The sequence below is a fragment of the Nelumbo nucifera genome, chromosome 3, assembly GCF_055504915.1.
Source record: "Nelumbo nucifera cultivar China Antique chromosome 3, China Antique-T2T, whole genome shotgun sequence".
NCBI classification, from domain to species: Eukaryota; Viridiplantae; Streptophyta; class Magnoliopsida; order Proteales; family Nelumbonaceae; genus Nelumbo; species Nelumbo nucifera.
In genome coordinates this window covers 51,967,704-51,985,012 of record NC_142651.1, presented here as the reverse complement: position 1 = coordinate 51,985,012, position 17,309 = coordinate 51,967,704, and the positions used below count along the sequence as shown (strand labels likewise).

General features: G+C 35.3%; 1 protein-coding gene across 1 annotated transcript in view; it reads right to left on the bottom strand.

Moving 5' to 3' along the window:
• Positions 1-6,407: 6,407 nt before the first annotated feature.
• LOC104600869 (histone acetyltransferase subunit NuA4-domain protein) overlaps positions 6,408-17,309 on the bottom strand; it is a 45,432-nt gene continuing 34,530 nt past the window's right edge. The window contains exons 4-7 of the mRNA XM_010264015.3: positions 13,299-13,368; positions 9,567-9,594; positions 9,422-9,479; positions 6,408-6,925 (exon numbers count right to left, since the gene is read on the bottom strand). Coding sequence (XP_010262317.1) covers positions 6,817-6,925; positions 9,422-9,479; positions 9,567-9,594; positions 13,299-13,368 — 265 coding nt within the window. The 3' untranslated portion in view covers positions 6,408-6,816. The remainder of the gene's footprint in view (positions 6,926-9,421; positions 9,480-9,566; positions 9,595-13,298; positions 13,369-17,309) is intronic.

Here is a 17,309-nt window from a genome sequence, read left to right as displayed (position 1 = left end):
TCATTTTTCTAGAAAGCTAGACACGTGGCATTTTCTGAGAAGTTGCTGTTAAAGTCCACAACCCATTACCACCATTTTCAATCTATTCCTAAAAAATGCAGAAAAAGCAAAATTAATTATCCACAACCACTTCTACCTACATTCTATCATTCTTAGTTAATCATTTACCATCTATGTATCATACTAAAAGAAACTATCAATATTTTAATGATTATTGAAAAGTTATTTTTGAAATAAATATTTCTTGAAATTTTAATAATTATTTAAAATATTAATAAATATAAATTTAACATTATTGATTCCCCGTACTTAGTACAAGGTTATTCACTATTTATCATTGAGAGAAAGATACCAAAAATTGTATATGTATATTATCATAAATGGACATGTACATTATCATTGATTTTACATCTTTAGGGCTCCAATGTTTAATCTATCATAAATGGACATGTACATTATCATGTGCTGACCTTATTGCCACTTATTATTTTGTTTAAACTCATTGCAACAGTCCATAAATTTCTCAATTACACACATGACACATAAGGGCTGCTACATGGTGGTCGAAATCCCATAAAACCAATAACTTTTTCATTATTAATGTTTTTGCTGAAATACTATATCAACTACTTTATAAATTCAACCTGATATTTAGAATAAAAATTATAAATTCATGAACTTCATTGACGATTAACACAATGCACGTGGAATCATCTAAATACCAAAAATTGAAAAGGATACAAAAGACACCTCTTATTGAATTAATATTAATTTTAATTAGATAATAATAATCCCAATTGTGGGATTAATATTAATTTAGGGATTGATCAATATCATTTAAATTAAAGACATTGCAACGGTCCATAAATTCTCAATTACACACATGAAATATAAGAACTGTTAAATAGTGGTTGGAGATCCCATAACCAATAATTTTATCATTATTTATGTTTTTGCTGAAATCCTATATCAACTACTCTTTAAATTCACCCTGATATTAAGAATAAAAACTATAAATTCATGAACTTCACCTACGATTAACGTAATGCATGTGGAATCATCTAAATACCAAAACTTGAACAGGACACAAAAAGGCACCACTTATTGAATTAATATTAATTTTAATTAAATAATAAGAATCTTAATTGTGGAATTAATATTAATTTAGGGCTTCATTGGATAAATTTTTTTTGAGTGAAACATAAAAGTAAAACTTGAGCTATGGTAACAGTTGTTTTGCCAAAAAACCTGAATTATACTTTCCCTTTTTAAGCTTTATGTTTTTTGTTTTCCCATATTTATCCTATCAATTAAAATTAAATGGGTCGGACACTATCAAAGTGTTTCCAATGATAAAAATGAGAGTGCCAACTACTAACATGGTTGTATTTTGATTTTACTTACCATATTTACCCTCAACAATTTTTGTTTTCTAGTGTTTTTTATGGCTCCAGTGTCTGATTTATCATAAATGGCCACGTACATTATCCTGTGGTGACCCTATTGCCATTTATTATTTTCATTAAACCCATTGCAACGGTCCATAAATTCTCATTTACATACATGACACATAAGGACTGCTAAATGGTGGTTGGAGATCTCATAACCAATAACTTATCATTATTTATGTTTTTTGCTGAAATCCTATATCAACTACTCTATAAATTCACCCTAATATTTAGAATAAAAATTATAAATTCATGAACTTCACCTGTGATTAATGTAATACATGTGGAATCATCTAAATATCAAAACTTGAAAAGGATACAAATGACACCTTTTATTGAATTAATATTAATTTAATTAGATAATAAGAATCCCAATTGTGGGATTAATATTAATTTAGGGCTTGACTGGATAAACCTTTTTTTTTTTTTGGACAAAACATAGGAGTAAAACTTGAACTATGGGTGAAACATAGTAGTAAAGACTCAATAAAAAGGATTCAACTATTATATAGCCATGTTATGGTTGTGCTATCTTAATCACCTCGATTTGGTCAAATCTAAGAACCATTCTCTTGACAGCCTCTACATGACTACATCAACTATATATGTGATTCATACAAAGTTATTCTTAGTTGATAGCCAAATTGGGAGCATATAAGAATTATGAATAAAAACAAAATGTGAACCCAACATTACAAAGGTAGATATGCAAATTGCAAATTAGGGCACGCATAAGAATTACAAACCGGACCAAGCATGTGAGTATAACAGATGAAGATAGGTGCACAAGTGCAAATTGGCTTAGGTTTGTGAATCACAAAATGCTAAACCACGTTTTTGTCATGTAGGTTGTGTTTATTTGCGATACAAACACAAATATGTACTCTACATAAATACTTTTTTTTGGTTCATAAATGCAAAATTGTTCACATTTGTTAACCCATTCTGTTCTCTTCATGTTTGTTTCCAATCGATGTAAAAGACTATATGGTGGTCTCTCTCTCACTTGACCGACGGAATAAAGTAAGCCTTTAACATTGAGATCCAAAAAGTACAAGTTTATATCCATCGAATGGACACAGTAATGCACTCTCCTTACGATACGAAAATGTTAGAAAAAAGCTCACAAATGCTCACAAATCCGAACAGGGGTACATATATACCCCAATTCAATGTTTGTATTGCAAACAAATGCAACCATAGTGAAAAGTACAAATTAGAGTCAATACAAAAAAAAATCATGAAACATAGTTGAGAATGCACATACAAACAAATGACAAAATAATAGCAAAGAAATAATTACAGATTGTCAAACATCAAGCAAAACCACTTATTGGTAACTTGGCCAGAAAACTTGAGCTAAGCTATCATAACTATTTAATGACTTACCTTAAAAACTTCTATAACAAAAAAAAAATGACAAATAAGGAAAGTTTCTTCTCTAATAAGATTTGAGATCAATATATAAAGCGGGGATTCCATTCTATTCAACTCACTCTTAGGTTTCTACCAAAACACACAAAACAAAAAGGAAAGAAAAGAAAAAAATAAAAATAAAATTTTACCACTCTTTGGAGAACTTCATTACTTAATCCACTCAATTTGTCTAAGATCTTCAGACTTAGGTTTCAAAGACCACAACCGCTACTTCAATAGCCTACACATTGTATCAACTATTAAGGTTATATATATAGTGCCCTAATCAAATGTGAAAATATTATATTCACCAAAAAAGTCAAGACATTTATTGTATAGTCTCTCTAGAAGTGTAAAACAGGCCATGCCGGGCCAGCACAGCATGGCCTACTTGCGGCATGCACTTTCATGGCATAACCAACTTGCGGCCCGTGCAAAGTGTGTGTCATGCCATGTTGGCTTGCAGGCCATCCTGGGTCATGCCGCCCCCTCCCCAAGGATAATTTGGGGGGTCGGCCCGGCCTGGTCCACGGCTCAAGCCCGTGCCGTGCCGTGGGCCTGGGCCATGCCATGCTAGGCCATAGGTCGGGCCTTGGGCGTGGGCTGAATCGAGCTAGACTGTTTTTTTTTGTTGTTTTTTGACATTTTTTTATTTCTTTGCTAAGTAAAACTAAAATATTTAACTTTCCTTTGGGAACTATTTGAAAAAAATAAGAAATCTAACAAAGAAATGAAAAAAACATACTTAACCAAATAAGAAGTCAAAGAGACAAAAGGCTCAAAGTGAATAACAAATTGGAAGAAAAAATAGGAATTTTATTTCATTTAAATTTGAATGATACAAAGCATACAATGGTTGGATGAATGAAATACGAAAATTGGAAAATGGAATAAATTAATAAAATATAAAAAATATAATATAGTTACAAATTGGAAATAAAAAATTACATTATTAAAAAAATATCAAATAAATTAAATAAAATTAAAACAAAATTTACAATAATTTGAAAAAATGTTATACAACTATTGAGTATACAAAAAATATTGACTTCAGCATTTTCTCCTATTGTTCTTGACTTTGATCATTTGCTTCAGGTGAAAGTGTGAAACATCAGTTGTAGTGTCATGGTAAAGGAAAGGGCTATTTATAGGAATTGAAAATAATCCAATTACCCAAAATACCCTAAAAACTAGTTGTTTTATAGTTGTTGGGAGGAGTATTTTGGTCATTGTAAAGTTATTTATCACTTTACCCAAAATGCCCCCCAAACTAGTTGTTATATAGTTGTTGGGGGGCATTTGTATCATTCTTTCTCCCCTCAAAACCAAAATACATAAATACCCCCTATATAGTTGTTGGAGAGTATTTCTATACCCCCCCCCCCCCAAAAAAAAAGCTAAAACTAGCCATTGGGGACCAAACGCGGCCCGCAAGCGGCACAACACACACAATCGTGTCGTTTCATACTGTCCCACGGATCTGGAACCCTGGGCCCAATACAACCTGGACCATCATGTTGGGCCTGGCACGACACGACCTAATTTACACCTCTAAGTGTCTCCATCTTGTGACCAACACCATTTTTAAACCATTGATTAAAAGTCCCCATTTCTTTTTCTTTTTCATTTCTATTTTTTCTTACATTTTATGGGGCTACACAATGGGTAGCCCATCCCCCATCCCCCTAACCCCGGTGGTAGTGGGATTTGATCATAAAGTGAAACAATTGAGAAGGTATAGGATGCCAATGCCAATAGGGCTTGGGTTAGGTTGTGACTACTAAAGACTTAAATCCAATTCCTTCCCAAGTTGGGGTCAAGACCATATTTTCATCCCAAATTATCATACTTGATTTGCACTAATAAATTTAATTATATTTTTAACTATTGATTTTTGCATTTATTTTCATATGTGCATGTACAGGCTTCTCCAATAGTACTAGGAAAAATCAAGGATATGTTTTAATAGTTTATGTGAGTTAGGCTATGTTTGGTTGCAGTGCAAATTTATTTGCACTAATACAAATGCAAGGGAGTGCAAATGTAAAAAATGCAAATTTTTGTTTAATTTTGTTTTGGATTTTGCCATGGTTTTCAAAATCAGACTGGAAAAACCGGGAACCAATCAGGTGATCGGTTCCGTTTTACCCTAGAACCACTATTTTCCTCAAAACCATTGATTTGGTCAACAAACTGTTGACCCAACCACCCAAGTGGTTGAACCGTTCAACGATTTGGCTGGTTTTTATTTTTTTGTCAAAACGGGCCGTCCGTTCAGTTCGAATGGTCGAACTGTTCAACCCGAGAACCAAACCCCTAACCGGTTCATTGTCCAGGTCGATTTTAAAAACCTTGGATTTTACTTTATTCTGCTTCATGCCTTAATTTACTTCATTTGTATTGCAATCAAACAAAATAAACTAAAATTTGAAACAAAAATAGGTCAGAATTTACACTCAAATCATTTACACTGCCATGGTTTTGCACCAGTGCAAATTTATTTGCATTACAACCAAACATAACCTTATGGATTATTGGGATGTAGTGAGGAAGCATTGGAATATGGCAAAATAATAAAAATTAGAGTTAAATCAAGAAAAATATCAATTTAGATGATTAAGTTATTAATTTATTTCTTTTTTATTTTTTAATTGATATTAATATTATTAAGTGTCATATAAAAACGCAAAGATGAAAGTATCAATACACTCAATATTTAAAAATGGAATATTGAAGGAATTTTTGTATTGATCTACTATGGATTAAGGTTACATACCAAGGATTATCGACGAATGAGTCCATGTTTATAGCTCTGCAATGGAAATCAGAAATCTGCATTGGGTATATCCATACTTCTCCGTTATTTGTATTTATTCGGATATTCTGTATGCACTATGCTGTATGGGGCTTTGGCAGCTTGGGCCTACCTTTCCAAACTTTAGTGTGTTAAATGTCTTCTGATTTCCGTATTCAATTTTTTCAAGGAAATCACAGAGATATGGTGTTTGATTTGAAAGAAAAGATAGTAAAAGGTGGGGAAACTTGTACCGACCTTTCCCTTTCTATCCTTTTCTCAATCAATCATACCTTTGTACAGGTTTCCCTACCTATTCTTTCAAAAATACAGCCTACAAACTTAACCAATCATAACTTGAATTTGAATGAATACCCATTGATTGGTTATTTCGGACAGGTTGCTGGGGTTAACAAATTGGCAAAGATCTAGTAAGATGAACCCATTTCAAGCAAGGTTCAAAGTATTAAACTATCAATAAACATTTTCATTGGCAAAGATCCAGTACGATGACTGCATCTCAAGCAAGGTTCAAAGTATGAAACTCACTTTAGCACAAGTAAATTGTACCATATTCCATTTTATTATAATTATTCAGGTAAATTGCTGAAAAGTTTCATGAAGTTTCTAACCATTGCTTAAACCTCCCCTAAAGTTGAATAATTGCAATCACCTCGCCTGAACTTTCTGACAGTTGCAAATAGGCTCCTTTATGTCCTCTATATATATCCTCTAGATCCCTAAGTCCCTTTAAATAATGCATAACAAGGTTAACAAAATTGATATATCGTACAATACACTGCTACATTATGATATTTGAATTCGATCTAAGAGTGGGCATGGAGTATGGCTTGTGGACCATGGAGTGTAAAGATAACAGACCCCTTTCATGAGCACTTAGAACAAAGCTTGCAACTTGCTGCATCCAAGACTCAACCAGAGAGTCCTACAGAAGTGGTCAGTGATGGTGCCACATTTTTTGTACCGTGTCAATTATATCCGTATCAAAGAAATGGAGGGCTAAGGTTATCAAAACAATATTATCTTTCTACATTGGTATGGGTTAGAAAAAATAAATGCGTTTGTCTCCATTCTCGGAGCTCAAATTAAAGCGTCAGGCAGGAGAGAGAAAGTCCTCCCACATGGGTGGTTAATTGGTTATCTCAAGCTCAAATCAGGATCATCTTCATCATCGAGGTCATGCTCATTAGATGGTCTGATTCTCTTCCCATCTCTTGGCGCTGTTCTTCCCTTCTTCGGTTTTCCCCTGGTACAAGAATTTGAATTAGGCTTAGTGACTGTTCGATAATGGCTGGACTGGTTGAACTGAATGACTTACTATTGTCTTCTAGTAAATCAGTCATTAAATAGATTGTGAGCTCTTTAATGGGTGAATGAAATATTGGGTTGATTACTATTCCCTGAAATAGTTTATTGTAGTTTATCCACTAAAAGACAAAGCAATAAAACAATTAATTCAGCCACTTCAGCCATTATCAAACAGCCTAATAGACATACAATGATACAATACTATGCAAACGTGCACAGACATTAAAACATCAGTGGTGCATGCACGCGGACTGCCAGTACCCCAAAACCCCAACCCTAATGTAGATAGGATCTGATATTCTGATCACAGCCACCTTACCAGAAAGCCAGTTAGCACCTTCATTTGCAAAATATCCTTTTACTGGTCCTTGTCAGCAAACATTATTTGCTATGGGCCAGTAAAGTTCTACTTCGGTGGATTGATAGGCAGATTGAAGGCAGTAAAAATAAAATCTCTTGTAATATCAGAATCCGTTGTAGTATGGGTACAGGGACTTCATAATTTTCCACATTCCCATTTTCAGGAATAAGATCATCAAGAGTCCCAACTATGGTTGGAGTAGAAATCTATCTAATTAGATGATTTCTAACCATCTGATTGGGGCATCATTTGTATTTTGTATTACTTTTAACTGTCCATTTAAATGCAGTAATGAAAGGGTTAGAACATCCTATATAAGCTGATCTTCTAAGTATGACCCATGTGATTAGGGGTGTCAATTGAACTGGATTTGGTCCAATCCGGTCCAGTCCAATGTGAGTCCATTACAAATGGACCTGGTCCAATCCAGTCCAATGAATATTTTGGACCATTTTGGACCGGTCCAGAGACTGTTCAATCTGTTCAAATTCCTGTTAATTTAGATTGGTCTCAACTCAAACCTGGTCCATTGACACCTATGTTCTAATTTTCTATCAATGGACCAGAAATTGGCTCAATCCAATATAAATTCATTATGGACAGACCAGGTCTAATCCAATACGTCATATTGGTCAGTCCAGTCCATCCAAATTCAATGTCTTATTGGTCCGTCCAATCCGTCCAAATGGATTTTGATTTGGACGGAGTCCAACCCAAAACCGGTCCATTGACACCCTCACATGTGATGGTGGGTTGCAATGCTCCAAACATGTGATAAGTGGTATGTTATGGGGCCCTAAACCCATAAACAGGGAAGTCAACAGTGTAGGTAACTTGTCCTGCATTGGGACAGGTTTGATATTACAACGTACAAGTCTAATCAGTTTTGAGGTTCTGGTTCAGGTTTGGGCCCTGAAATGCCAATCCATCATGGGTTCTGGTCAGGTTTGTCATATAATTCCATTCTAGATTGCAATGCTTTAAGCATGTCAAGTCTTTTTACATAACATCAAGTGTTCTATCTTTGATAATTTCTTTCCTATTATTTTTTATTTGTTCTATTTTTGTCAATATTTTTCATCAGTTCTCTTGTGAGGCTTTGCTATGCTTCATGCACTGGCTCACTCTATTCACAGGGTGGAGCGGGTTCCAGGGTGAGGTATGGTCAAGTTAGGTCAGGTTTGAATAAAGCACAACTAATACCAAACCCAACCTATTGACATTAGAGAGTGGGGATTAGCCAGGCCAAACTGAGCTAAGCATAGCACAGAGGATCTCAGTTAGGCTTGACTAGGTCTACCTTTTAAGCCTTTCAGGTTGCAAATACAGGCCTGGCCTGCTTCAGCCTAAACTGGGCAATTGAGTGTAACAGGTTTGGCCAAGAAGTGAAAATTCTAAAAGCTTTTAAAAGTCATGACTCCAACACAAGGCCTAAAACTTAGATTAACTACTCTCAGCTACAAAACTGTACTTAGTTTTTGATCAATTATTATATTGACAGTATATAATAAATATGTAAATATAGATATATGCTTATAAACAGAAATATATGTGTTACAAATAATTACATTCCTTATTTACTATTGTATATATCATGTCTTGCTATAAGTCATAAATGTATTATCAAGAGATATGTGCCTACTATATGTTTATGTATATTAATATTATGTATTTATGTATGTATTATATGTTCATGTAGCCTTATCTACATACATATCTGGTACAAGGACAGAAAACTGGTTAAGTATACATATATTCTACTCTATAATTTTATTTTTATACATAAGCTTTACAAATATATACCACATATGTGTTGTGCATCTAATATACAAAGAACAGGCTTAATCTGGGTCAGGCCAGAATCAGGCACAACCAGGCTAGACCTTAAGCTGAATCCCAGCCCATTCCAGAAACATGGACAGGTATCTAGGCCCAAGTCTGGCCCTAAAGTCCCTGGCCAGGATCAAACCAGGCCGGACCAGAAATTTCCATTCCTTGAGATGCTATATACAGGTTTTAAGTCCCCAGATCCTAGCTTTAGCCTTAAACAAGGAAAAGTTAAAGAGAACTCACTGTCCATTAGCTGATATGCCTCCCTTGGACCGACCATGGCCATAATCAGATCTTCCATCTGTCCAACACAAAAAAGGGCACAAAAATATATTCAAATTCTTTGACCAAAAAACAGCTATTCATATGTCTGCTAATATAGGCTCACCGTCTCTGCCAGATAAATGTTCTTCAACCTGGAAATTGACAAAACATGGTGTTCAGGTACAGCTTGAATAACTTAAAAAAGGAAAAATCTAATGGAACTTTGGAAGAGATTAGGGAAGTTAGTTCAACTTTGCACAATCACATATAAAGTAACTTCTAAGCCCCACAGTCCAACAGTCCCAAATGAATTGGAACTGTCAGGGTATTGGCTCTCACCTGACAGTTCAAGCTCTAAGAGAGACCATTCAAAAGAACAAACCCAATGTCATTGTTATAATTGAAACAAGAAATAAGCTATCAGAAGTTTGAAAAAAGGTTCAAGCTTCTGAAGGATTAGAGCTGGTGGGGAACAGACCGAATAGGACTGGCTGGGGGCCTGGCTTTAGTTTGGACTTTGGAATCAAAACATTCTGCTCTCTACAATGCACCTTCATATATGGACAGATTGTTTGACTCTACTACTTTCAGATGGCCAAGAAAAAGGGGGAAAGTATTATGGAGATGCACGAGGGCAGCAGTGATATGGACATTATGGGAGGAAAAGAATCGAAGAATCTTTGAGAAGAGGAGAATTAAAGAATCATTGATAGAAGGTATTATGGTGAAGGTGATTCATTGGGTAAAATCACTTGAGTTATCCTCAGACTTCACCTTTGACGATATAAGAAGGGAGCGGGGAACAATTGCAGCTACATCATCTTCAAAAAGGAAAGTATCTAGAACCTGGGACCCACCTGAGAATGGCTTCTTGAAACTCAACTTAGATGGCAGTAGCTTTGGAAATCCAGGTCCCTCTGGAATAGGAGTTATAAGGAATGAAGTGGGGCTATCTTAGGTCTGTTTTCAGGGCCTATTGGGGAAGGGGACTCTACAACAACAGAGTTAACGACAGTGCTGTATGGGTTGCAAAAAGCTGGGGAACTAGGGGTAAGAAAGTTGATAGTGGAAGGAGATTCAAAAGTGATACTAAGCTGGTTGAACCAGACTGAAAAGACTCCCTGGTACTTCAGAAATGAAGTCAAAAAGCTGAGGAGAATTGCACGGGATATGCAGCTAGTGTTCCATTGGACCCCAAGGTCAGCCAACAGTTTGGCAGATCAACTAGCAAAGCAAGGGATTAACAGAGATCAGTACCTCTGGGCGACTTTGTAAAGTTGAAAGGAAAATTTTCTTCATGTTTTTTGTTGTTTTCTGTTAAGATGTTTGGGGTAGCCAAGGCTACCTATAATATGTATTGATTTTCTATTATTAATAAAATTCCCTGTTGCTGATCAAAAAAACAAAATTGCACCTTCATATATGGGGAACCTGAGGCTGACAGAAGGAAAAGAACTGCTATTTTCAGTAAGTGGAAGCAGCTGACCGCAAAAAAAAACTGCGAATCTGTAAGTGTATAGGGGATTTGAACCTTATTTTTAGTCAAATTGATAAAAAGAGGAAGGAAGATTACTAGGAAAGAAATCATTCAAAACAATGAAGTAATTAATGATCTGGGATACAGACAGTTCACTTTCACTTGGACAAATGATAGATTTGGCTGTGAAAATGTAGAAGAAAGACTGGTTAGAGTTCTTTGCAGCAAGGAGTGGAAAATGGTGTCCCTGAAGCAACTGCTTATCACATAAATAGTCATGGTCAAGGTTTTAAAGGCTAAAAGCATAGTTGAGGCATAATGGCCCAAAAAGGAGAGGCACAATCCTCAAGGCATTGCAAGGCATAAGCCTCAATAAAAAAGGAAAAAACTAATTAAAGCTTATAAATGATAAAAAGTAGCATATAACATACCAAGTTAGAATCATAGAAGGTACAAGTATCTATGAAATAGAAGTTTACAAGCAATAAGTAATAGCTTTTAAGCATTAAATAATATAATAACTGATCAACTAACAATTATACACATATGTTTCATATTTCAAAATGCAAAGTTCTCAAATTCTTCAAAGACCAATTTAGATGAAAGGAAACATATGAAGATTCATCCATATAATTGATATTAGATTTATGGTCATCCGATAGTTTATACGAAAGGAAACAACTTAATTGATTTTCTCTATGGAAAAAAAATGATAAAAAGAGAATAAATCCATTAGGAAAAGAAATGAGAAAAACAACAAACTTGGGGTGTTAGATTTAGAATAATAAGAAAAAAGCCCACTTGATTTATCCAATAAAATTTGATTTTTCCTATTGGTTTTTCATTTTTACTCTTTTTATTTGGTCCATAATTATTGGAGTGCTTCTTCCATATATTCTGAACTTTAAAAATGCATAAAATACATATATATTTTTTGCAGTAAACCACTAAATAATCATTGATACTTGAGGCTTACCCCTTTTATGCCTCAAACTACACTACACACCTTGAAGGCCTTGAGGCTTATGCCTCATTTTGACAAAGGCTTAAGCCTCACATCAAAGCTGCTGTGAGGCTTAAGCCTTGAAGCAAAATCTGTACGTCTCACACCTCAAGGCTTAAGCTTTTTAAAACAATGGCCATGGATCACAACATCTCCCCATTCTTATTAATACAAGCCCCAAGCTTAGGAAAGGTGCTAGACCCTTTAGATTTGAGGAAATGTGGACAACATTAATTTTTCAGATACTTGGGGCAGCTTGGAGGGAGAAGAAAGCTTAACCCAAATTAGCAAGAAAGCTGAAGCAATTAGGAATGCTATGATCATTTGGAATAGACAGGTTCTCAGCAACATTTAATTTTCAAATTAGGGAGCTCAAAGAGAAAGATGGGAGCAAACAGCAGTTATTATGATAATAAAATTAAGGATCTTGAATGTAAATTGGACTTGCTTCTCAAGAGAGAGGAAATCAATTGGGCTCAAAAATCTAGAGTTCAATGGCCAAAATGAGGGGACTGGAATACTAGTTGTTCCCATGCTTCCACTGTCCATAGAAGTAGAAATAGAACCAAAAGATTGAGCAGAGATTGGCAGGCTGGAAGAGGAAGCATCTATCATTTGCAGCAATGTCTTCCGGCACTCTAACCCAAGCCAATTCTGGGAAATTTGATCACCTCACTCCTTAGGTGGCAAAGAAGCCTTTGATTGATCTATTATGCCTCAATTTTCATCATCATCCAAGCCTTATCCCATCTAAGTACCTATATATTAGGAGACCCCTTGAAAGTAACACCAAACAACTTGGTCGCTCCTAACATAAAAGCATTTGCTTATGGTTGTATTTTGAACTCAGCATGTACAACCTTGGGCAAAGATCACATAATTTTCCTGCTCCACACTATTCTTCTTCCCAAAATCTTACTCTTACTCCATTTCCCAGTTTAAAGTTCAAACTTTGTGAAATCAACAAATGACTGTTGAAAGGACATGATTCTCACGTACCCCATATAATGTGGTCACTACAATACCATAGAGCTAATGCATTCATTATCTTGCACCAAACAAAATGATATCTTCTTTGAGAAAGATATTGAACAACATAGGTAAGAAGAGCAAGTTCTATATAAAAGCTTCAATGAATTAACTGAACCATTACCTAAAAGGTCAGGTAATTTTATATTACAAATACATCGAGAGTAAGATGATGCACAAGCATACAAGCTCCACAAGAAACTATAATAACCCAACGTTCATTTATCATCTTACACCAAACAAAATCATGCCATCCTTGACAAAGATATTGAGTAACAATAGGTAAAAATAAGAAAATCTGGAGCAGTTGTTACAACTAAATAAGCCAAAGGCAGGAGGATACATACTGCTGGTGAGGTAACTGAAGACAAAGAAAACAGTCTGTCCTCAGCTTGGAACTTCCTAGATCGCTTTAGGCTGCAGGCACAGGATTTCACCATTGATGATTGATAATTGTAGCAACCAAACTAATTAGTAAGAGCAAGATAACAAAATAATAAAATCCATAACTTCGACCATGTGGTTGAAACCTATAAAAATGGCAACACTTTTTTTATCAATTATAAAAAATGGTAACATTGAATACAAGTATCCTACAAGTGCTTGGATGCATACTTGCTGAAGATGTCAAGTGAGAAGAATTGTGTGACGAAATATTTATAGGAAACCATATTGCAGAATACGGAGCAGATAGGTATCAATGACCTCAACTTCAAATTTCCTTCCAATATTACATAAATATATATTAATCTACAAAATTAGCTTAATTCTTTAAGTCATAAAACAATCTCTTAATTGTATATTTACACATATATAATCAATGTATTCTAATAGTATTATTATATTCAAATCAATTATGCAATAATCTTCCAGAATGTTTGGCTCCACTTGAAATGAAAACACCCCTAAATTTGACTTGTGTGTTAAGAAAGTGGGTGTTGAAAAAGAGATAACAAGTTTAGGACCCAGATTTCATCAATTGCTTTCCAAAAGTGTAGTGTTAGTGTATTACTAGAACTTGGCAATTTATTTCTCTTTTCTTAGAGTCTGCATTCTCACCTATGTCCCCTATCTTCTGCTTGTCATCACCAGACATTTTAAGTCCTTACAAGAGCAGGTAATTCCATTTACAACTTTTTTCCCCAAAGTGGCTACTATTAGCCTAGTATGAAAGTTATATTAAAGTGTATATTGTAAAAAGGGTAGGATAGTCCTTTTATCTTCCTTTATTTGTAGACAGGGGCATATATGTAATTTTCCCCCTTTCTCTTCTAAGTAATTCAAAGATGGGTCGACTGGTTGAGAGGTCGATTGACTCACTACCATTTGAACCCTATTTCCTTCCCTATAGTTTCTCTTCTTCTTCCTCTTCTCTATTTCTCTAATTGAAGCATATTCCATCTTCCTTTTTCATTTTTTGTCTATTAATCTAAGAGGTTTGTGAAAACACATGGTATTAGAACACTAGTAGTCAACAGATTCATCCCTAACATCCTGCTCCATCGTTTTCATCTCAAGCCCATTCCGTACATTGAAGGAAGGGAAGAGGACCCAAGAGGGCTGATTATTTCTTAGGAAAGGAGACTTTAATGCCTCGAGTGGTTTCAGTTTTTGTGTTGTGGGTGGTTTTCTAGATGCCCTCTACTCAGCAATTCAAAGAGGGGTTGAGTTCTTCAGGTGAGGTATTGCAGTTCCTTTTGTTTGTGTGTGTGGTGTGGTTATAACCTAGTTGGAGGTCAGTGATAGTGGTGATTGCTTCAGGCGAGTGATAAGCTACGTTTCTTGTGATTCTTTCAACTAGAAATCAGTTTGGAGACAATTAAGTGTGATTATTTGATTAAAACACTTCTTTTACCTAGTTTTCAATTTTCTGTTAGTAACTAAAGAAACCTTTGTCTCATGGCCACCTCTACTAGTAGTTCCTGATCAGCTATGGTGAAACAATCTGATTTGATGAATGTTCAATTAGCCATTTGTTAGGTACAATGGTACTATCTATATACCATTGGTTAAATCTGTTGAAGTTTCTCTGATTGGGAGAGGGAAACTAAAGTACATCACTAAAGACAAGCCCAAGGTAGGATCTGAAGGGTATGGTGAATGGGTGCAAGAGAATGCACAGATTATGACCTCCTTATGGAATAGCATGGAAAATCACATTAGTATCAATCTTATGTTCTTGGACATGCAAAGGAAATTTGGGAGCATGCAAGGCAACATAGTTGTCAAGCCCGTCTAGGCATCGCCTAGGCGACTAGATGCTTTTCAAAGAGTGCCTCGCCCAAACGCCAAGAAAATATATGTTAGGCGCATGCTTAGGGGACTGAAACAAATATATAATATTTATTAAATAAAAATAGATAATATTTTATTGATTGGTTTTAGTTTTTATAATAGAACCCGTTGCATGTTATCATGTTTTGTATTTTAGTATTTTTTATTCTTCATATTCTTCTTTTATTTTAGTATTTTTTCACCAACTTTTCTGGGTCTAGAACAGGAGCTCCGCCCCCTTCTTTTGTTCTTAATTTCTCGCATTTTTTCAGCTTTTTTTGTTCTCAGCATTGGTGTCTGAAACAGGGGCTCAGCCCCTTGTTTTCTTCTTCATATTTCTTCTATTGTTTTAATATCTTTTCACCATCTTTTCTGGGTCTAGAGCAGGGGCTCTGCCCCCTACTTTCCTTCTTCATTTTTTTCTTTTATTTTAGTACTTTTTCTCATCAAGCAACATTGCAAGAAACACAAGCACAAAAGTAAGTGCAGACTACATAAAACCAAAAAAACTAGTTCAGAAGGGGTAGAAATCCATCGGCTTCTTATTTTTAAATTCCATCGCCTAGGTGATGGCTAGGCACCCGCCTAGGCACCTGGGCGCCCCATGGTTGCTCAGCCTCGCCTTGGCACCTTGAAAACTATGCAAGGCAATTGTATTCAGGGAAAGATGATGTAACTCGAATCTATCAGTTGTATCAAGATTACTTTGCTCTCCAACAAGGTAATAAAAATGTAGAGGGATATTATGCAGCCGTGAAAAAGTCTAAGAAATGAATTAAATGCATATCAACCACTTGCAACTGATTTGAAGACACAACAGGAACGAAGAGCATTTAGATGTGGTGAGATTTTTATCTTGCTTGAGGTCAGAATTTGAACTAGTTTGAGCCCAGATTTTGGGTAGTAGTGACCTGCCATCCTTATCTTAAGTATTTCTCGTGTTAGAGGAGATGGATTTAGAGGCGGTAGAAGTGGTGGTAGAGATGGCAGCAATGTGAGAGGTGGTGGCAGGAATTGTAGTGGTAGTCATATGCAAGTTCGATAGTGAACTCATTATGGTGTAGTGGTGGTCATATGCAAGTCTGACAGTGAACTCATTATGGCTGTGGAGGGCATATAGCCAATTTTTGCTATGACTTATATATGGACCCCATCAACTTGGGCTAATCATGCCATAGTTGGATAGCAGCTTTATGATAGTATTCCCCATGACTATCGATCAAAAAATAGCATTCCCACTGTAGAGAAGATGGAGGGTAGTTATGTAATTTTATCTTTCTTTCTTGTATTTTAGTAGGCGCATACATTAGTGTACAGCTTCTTTAATTCTTTCGTAAGGACAAATTTGTCCATTCATATTTCTTTAATATAAATACTCTCTTTTTGGGTTGGTTCGATCAGATTGATCAACCCTAACAGATCTGGACTATTGTTCTTCCTCTTGTCTCTTCACTTTCTCACAAACTAACACCCACAACTAAGATTTCTGGTTCAGGAGGTAGTAAGAATAACAAACTTATTCCCACCACTCGTGAAAAAGAGAAACTTCATTACTCATCTTCATCCAGTGCTACCACCACACTTGTCAAATCAGGTATAGCTTGTCCTGTTTCCACTTCTAAGTCTAGTCCTTGGATAATTGACTCTGGAGCTTTAGATCACATGACTGGGTCTTCGGATTTATTCATGTTTGTCTCCTTCCTCTACATCTTAGACAGTTACCTTAGCTAATGGTACTTCTTCATCCATAGTTGATTCTAGTAATGTGTCTCTTAATTCTAAGATTACTTTAAATTCAGTCTTATGTCCCTAAGTTTCCTTTTAGTCTCTTATTTGTAAGCAAACTTACACAATCTCTGAACTATTCAGTGACATTCTATCCTTCTTATTGTGTCTTTTAGGCATGGTTCAAAGTATCGATATGCCCCTATGTATCGATAGAGGCAAATCAGTACAAGAAACCATGCACGTTTATATATATATATATATATATATATATATATATATATATATATATATATATATATTATTTTTCTTTCAAATTTTGGTTTTTGGGGATGTTTTTAAGTGTATTTTTTATTAAA